Here is a 7,110-nt window from a genome sequence, read left to right on the forward strand (position 1 = left end):
AACGACCAAACAAAAAAGTAAGGCCAAAACTGAAAAAAAATCACATGAATCGAGCAAACAACAATCTCCACCTCATTAGCGCAACTGACATTGTAAATTCTACATGCAAATTAAAAGGATAGTTCACAGAAAATAAAAATTCTGCCATCGTTTACTCATCCGGGGATTGGATGATATGAGTCATTCTAAACCTGGAATGTGTAGAACACAAAAGAAGATATTTTCAAGAACTGTTTCAGCTGTTGACTTTCATTGTATGGACAAAAAAAGGAAGAAACACATTCATACAGGTTTGGAACAACATCATGATAGAATTTTTATGTTTGTCTGAACTATTCCTCTGAACTAGACAAGCTACAATCCTTACACCAGCGTGATAAAAACAGGAAAATGTTGGACTTACTTTGTGTATTCTTCATTGTCTCTGTCGCACCTTGCATCCTTATGTTTCTCCCAGTCTTTCCCATGTTTGCATGTAGTCAATAAAATGATATCATCCCCATTATGTATATGATACAAAGCATTTCTGGTTTCAGAACCAATGCCAGTTAGATACCTCTTCCCTTTGAAGACCAGCAAGTATTTCCGTAAAGGAGGGACATTGTTAAGAATCAGATAACCTTTTTCCCCTCCTTTCTGAGGATGGTCTTTTGAAAACAGAGGGATGGACACATCAAAGTGTGGTCTAAAGTTGTCCATGTCGGTGCTGGCCTTGGCCAACATGGCTTGGCCGATATCGAAGCCTAGTTCCTCCGTATAATCAGGCCATGTTCCAGAGTACAAGTTAAAAATCAGATGGTTCCTCCCTTCGTACCACAGAGGGAGGCTTTGAATTCGGGCTCGGACATTATGTACATACTGAGCGGACAGCTGGTCCCTGTCTAGAGTGTCTATACTCAGTACAAAAAGACAGGCCTCATTAGGGTCCGTTGTGTAGAACCGCGATTCCTCGATGGCTGCCAGAATCTTCTGGTAGCTTTCCGAGGGTGCTTCACCTTTCTGAGGGGGGTACACATAGATTTTAAAGCCCCGTTCGCAGCGCTGGAAATCGAAACAGGTGTCCATACGACATCGTCGGCTCTTGTAGATGTTCTTCTGGATTTCTCGTCTCTCGCGAGGAGACGTGTGTTGATGAAGAAGCAGTGGCCCGTCCTCTTCCTGCTCTGCCTCACCCAGGTATGTCTGCAGTGGAGGATCAACCCATTCTGGCCAGCGAGGCAGACGTGCTGGGACACCGGGGATCTGTGAGACTCCATAAAGCTCTGCATGGTTCTGGTTCTGGAACTCACCGATCTGTAGGCCACACAGGTAGGCTAGTAGCAGGCTACAGGCCCCCACAGATACCAGCAGGTATCGCTTCTTCGCCTGCATGTGGACAGCGAGAAGCAGGGCAGGAAAAGAAGGAAGCAAAGAGGGTCGACAGTAAACCCACAGGACCAGCTCTCATACCAGTATGAGCATTCTGATACTGCACGGACCACTGTAAACACAGAGATACAGAGACGCTCATGTTAGCTTTACACACCAGAATGAAAATCCAGAATCTATTATTGCAACTACATCTAAATACAATCTGTATTAGAAAAAATTGTCCAAATTGAGATATGCGATTAAAAAAAAAAAGCATACATTTTGAGGATTTTAAAATGCTGAACACAAAGAAATGTTATGAAGTAAAATAATGAAATATGTCTAAATCAAATGAGCTCTTTTGCACAAGGTTTAGCCTACTTGATTTCCAAAAGATGCATTTTTAAATTGTAAACCGAACTGAATACTGAATAACTGAGACCCTACTGAAGACCCTACTTGAGCATGTTTAATAATTATTATCTTTTGAGAATTTTTTATTATCACTTTATTCACTTTATTTACAGTGTCCTTGTTAAATGTTACATGTACTCACCATAGTAATAACAGTAGATTATGCATAATTGCATGCAACTAACCCTCAACCAAATCCTAATCCTACCTTAACCCTCTAGTAAGTACATGTACTTAATTAATATTACTCAGTACTTAAATATATAATTACACTGTAACAATGAAACATTCAAATAAAGTGTAACCCACATTGACACATATACTAGTTACATAGTTAGTTACTAAAGTGCCATGGCTTCAAAGATTTACAGTTGTAACCTCAGGGCTGGATTGGTCATCTGGCATACTGGGCATTTTCCCGGTGGGCCGACGCACTTTGGGGCTGATACAATGTTTTGTTTTGTTTTTGCCAAGGACTGGCCCATCATGCAGTGACAGCAGCCCACTGGTTTTTCTTGTATTTGTCTTGTACAAGTTATCTTGCCTGTCACAATATGAGCTGAATCCAGCCCTGAGCACCACCCTTATAGTAATTTATCTTGTAACTACTAACACTGAAGTAAAGTGTGTTTTTTTGCAGAAATGTATTCAATAAAAATGTTCACAATATTTTTAATTACAAACTCCATAGTTTATTATTATTTATTTATTTATTTTAGAAACCATATACCCATAGTAATGAGGAGCATGGTTTTATCAGTGACTACCATGATCTTCCAGTTAAATACAACTACAGTTAAACTCTGGACTACTTGCTCTTTAAATGTTTTATGAACTTTTTAATAGTTCTACTGAATTTTATTTGAAGTAAATTGTTCATTCAATGAGAGCCTGATGAAAGATATCAGTGTCTTAAATACATTAGGAGTTAACTCTTTACAAATGTTGTTTTTAAAGGGATCGTTCACCCCAAGATGTCCTAGTTTGGTTATCAACATTACCAACATTCTTCAAAATATCTTCTTTTTGTATTTCACAGAAGAGAGAAAGTCGTAGGCTACAGGATTGGAATCCTGAGGGTGAGTAATTACAGAATTTAATAACAGTAAATTTAACTTACAGCATCCTAGCTCAAAATCAGTGTTTTATTGTCAAGTGCATTTCTATGTGACAGAAATGCAATATTAAGTTTGTTGCAGTAAATTCAATAATATCTAGGCCTATCATGATTTGTTCCAGTCCTGTTTTAAGTATCCTACTCCTATTTAAGGCCCAATCCCCAGCAAAAGCATTCACGGAGAAACTCATGGGCCGGGTGGGATGATCAGTTTTATCCCCAGTCCAGCCCTGCAAAAACATGGTAAAAATAAACAAGCTGACTATACATACAAAAAATACACACCCACTTTATAAAGATGATATAAAGAAAAAATCTCTATTTATTCAGTGAAGCTATTATAGCAAAACCATTTTACTGGCTGTTCACCTCACTTGAAAACTTCAGAAACTAAGGCAGTATTTAAAAATATATAAAATACAGTAAATTAAAATTACCTGAATATAAATTGATTTATATATCATATGCTGAACAAACTAAAACAGAGACCGATGTTTTACCTGTTGTCACCTGTTGAAGCGTCAGTCATCTAATGATGAGTAGAAGACCTTCAATGATTCTCAACTTTATCTAATAAATTAAAGCACTTTCAAGTCAGCGCATTATTATGAGTTGTGCAGGAGTATTTGCCAGCCATTTCTGTATTCATAAAGCGAAGACTGTGATTATGTAGCCTTCGTCAGTCTATAAATAATGCGATTACAAGTGAAATTGACAGAAAAACATACGCTGTCCGAGTCCATTACCCTGATAAAGCAACGTGTTGTTTGTTGTCAGTTTATATCTTTACATTCGACACATTTGTCGTGGCGATCACTGTGCACCTTCAAAAAATCCATTGAGTCTTCTTTATATCACATTCCATCCACAAATCTCGATACATCATGAAATCAGCCTACAGATTTGCGTATCTCCAGAATCGAAAATCCTTCTACGAACGTGAGGATTATCCACCCCTATCTCTCTGGATAAATGTGCAGGTTTTAGAGTAAAATCCATTGCAGAGTTCCTGAGACATCCTGAACGCTCAAGTTGCTTTTACAACTCTCCAAACCCAACGCGAAACTTCTCATCACGCCACTCGTGGTCTCACAGCATCCTTGAGACTCTGACAGCATCGGATAATCTAGCCTCAACCACAGGTTTCAATCGCAGTCCTTCCAGAGGTTTGGTTTGGTTTAATTTGAAGTTAGCTGTCAGTCACAGTTTGATCCAGAGTCAATCCAGTGGGACCACGTGCATAGACTCCAAGACGAACCCCAATTTCGCTCGCATGACATTTCTCTGATAATTCATCTGTATCGATACCTCTACAAATGCAAGCACATGGCGTTAAAGTTAACGCTGTTGCCAGTTGAATGTCACTTCACTCCAGCGCATCTTTACCGGGACAAGCCCGCGAAAACACGCACACCTTCTGTCGCACGCCTGCCTCTACAAACAATCCCCGCAAGTCTTCTCCTTCAGAATCAGCAGGCGTGGAGCACGAGCTTCTGAGGAGAGTTGGTGAATCCGCTCATCATCTCTGTGAGCTTGAACCCCCCACCGTCATTGAGCCTGTCCTCACTGTTATTTAGCAGAGAAAGCTGTCTGGGAGAAGGGACGGTCAAGAAGAAGAGCAGTGTAGTACCGACAGATGCGTAGACACGAGGAAAGCATGACGCGCGCGACAAACCGAGAGACTGTCTGCAAACATCTCCATGGATAAACTATACGGTACCCTCTTCTGATGCACACTGCACCGCGGCAATAATTCCAAATGGATGCGTTCTATTATAAAATTGTGTTCTAAGTCAATTTATTTTAGATTTTATCTACGTTCTGTCTGACACAAATATATTTAAGTGCTGATAAATTGTATCTTACTGGCATCTATGGTTCAATGAAGAACCTTACCATCCATGGAACCTTTTCAATAAACAAGGTTCTTTATACTGGAAAACGGTTCTTCAAATTATAAAATATTCTTCACACTATAGGTGAAAAAAATGCTTACTCAAAGATTCTTTGGGGAACCTAAAATGGTTATTCTAATGGCATCACTGCACAAAAAAAATGTAATAGGGCCTATTATATAACTTTATTTGCAGTAAATTCAATTATCTATCATGATTTGTTTCAGTCCTATTTTATGTATTTATTTATTTATTTACTCCCATTTAAGGTGAACATTTTTTTTTTCTTTAAAGATTCTTTGGGGAACCTAAAATTGTTATTCTAAGGGCATCGCTGCAAAAAAAAAAAAAAGTAACAGGGTTGCCGGCTTTAATATTTCCAAACTTCCCAGTGGTAAACACGACATCAGAGGGCATTCATTTGCAATTTTTACCTAGGAAACTCGTATTTTAAGAGTGTAAAAAGTTACAGGATTGTCGGTTTTACAATTAATTTAGCCATTACTAGCCATAGGTTCAAGGTCATTATGCAACAAGTTGTTCAATTGAAAGGGAATGTTTGTTCAAATATAGTTTTCAGGAAGATTCAATATACTGTAAAAAAAAAAAAAAAAAAAAAAAAAACCTTGTAACAAAGTTGACTTTATCTAAATGTAACAAGATCAAGATACGAACAAATTAGATACGATTGTCTTCAAGAAATTTCACATCCTGAATGTAGAATGATGTTATTATGATAGAGATACAATTGTGCATCAATGTAATAAAGAAGAGTTAAATAATAGTAAAATAACTGATGCAATAACTTGTGAGGGCACATAGTAGGCCTATTTTTAAAGGCTATTACGTAGCTATAAGGTCCTTGCAAAGAGATCATAAATCTATATTCATAATGCACTACTATTAGACGATGTCAGTCTATCTGGCCGATATTTAGTACCAAATTAATAAATCAATCTGAACTGTTTGATTTATAAAAACATATTACATCATATTCACAACAGAAGTAAAAAAAAAATTATTGTCTCTAAAACAAGTAAAATAAAACTTTTCAGCAGTTATAATAAGTAAGGAACTTATAATCAAACAATGGATATGTGTGTGTGATAGAGAGAGATGCAATGTGAAATGGAATTTGACAAGACAGGAACCACTCAACCTGTGGGACCATGTTCATTCATCTAGAGACCCCTGAGCTCTGTCATGATCAGATGGGTGTATTGTGAGATAAATGCTTCCATCTAGTGGTGGACGTTACTTCCTGAAAAATAATGCATTCTAACAAAGTACACAAAACGTTTGTGTTCCCAGTAAAATGGTAAATGGATGAACTGTCCCTATAGGGGAGATCTTAATTCTTATTTGTCTATTTTATTTTATAATCTTTAAAAACCCTTTTTACTGGAAATGTCATGACAATCACCTTTTAAATGACTGGAATAACATCTCTGATGCATTATGACCTTGTGGTTTCTTCTAAAAGATCTGCTATTCATTATAAACATTTATAATATATAAATAAATTTAGTAATTTATATGTTTTATATTTATTTTTTTATTTGTAAGACATTTGTATTGTATTGTTTTTATATACATTTATTTATTTTATCCCAGGAGGATTTTAAGATTAAATATGCCAACTTTTCAATGCAGCATTTTTTAAATATGATAAAATACATAAAATAATCAGTATTTACAACAGAACTAATGTGCAGACTAATTAAGCTGTAATAAAACCTCATTACTTAATGTTATAATCAAAGTTATGGTATAAAGTGAAGCTATTATTTGTTATAAATTATAACAAAAAATGCTATAATCACATGCTTCCACATTTAGAAAATATGTATAAATGCAATTAACTACAGCATTGTTAACTACTGATGTGATTTCTAGAGCAAGGTTGTACTGAATCTCATATTAAATATTTCAAAAAGGTTTTGACCTGTCTGGATCATAGGTATGTCCTTGGGCTATAGTAGCAGTAGCCTAAAGGAAAATGTGGTAGATGTAAGACTGCTTTGTCATCCCTCTAAACATGAGAACAAAAAGCAATAAACTGCCACAAGCACACTTAAAGGCAGAATAGGCGATTCGTTCCAGGAAAATTTTTGTAATGCTGGTTGAAAGTCTTTTCAAATCCTTATAACAATCACTAAGTTAAGTGGTCTAAATGTATATATATATATATATATATATATATATATATATATATATATATATATATATATATATATATATATATATATATATATATATATATATATATATATATATTCCCAAATTCAGTATCTCAGAAAATTAGAATATTATACTTAAGACCAATACAAAGAA

At 36.0% G+C, this 7,110-nt stretch overlaps 1 protein-coding gene across 1 annotated transcript in view; it reads right to left on the reverse strand.

Annotated features, from left to right (window-relative positions):
* LOC307135278 (exostosin-1) overlaps positions 1-4,431 on the reverse strand; it is a 467,770-nt gene extending 463,339 nt beyond the window's left edge. The window contains exons 1-2 of the mRNA XM_079831572.1: positions 3,382-4,431; positions 404-1,480 (exon numbers count right to left, since the gene is read on the reverse strand). Coding sequence (XP_079687698.1) covers positions 404-1,371 — 968 coding nt within the window. The 5' untranslated portion in view covers positions 1,372-1,480; positions 3,382-4,431. The remainder of the gene's footprint in view (positions 1-403; positions 1,481-3,381) is intronic.
* Between the last annotated feature and the right edge of the window lie 2,679 nt (positions 4,432-7,110).

Source organism: Gobio gobio (assembly GCF_949357685.1).
Source record: "Gobio gobio genome assembly, chromosome: 12".
Lineage (NCBI taxonomy): Eukaryota > Metazoa > Chordata > Actinopteri > Cypriniformes > Gobionidae > Gobio > Gobio gobio.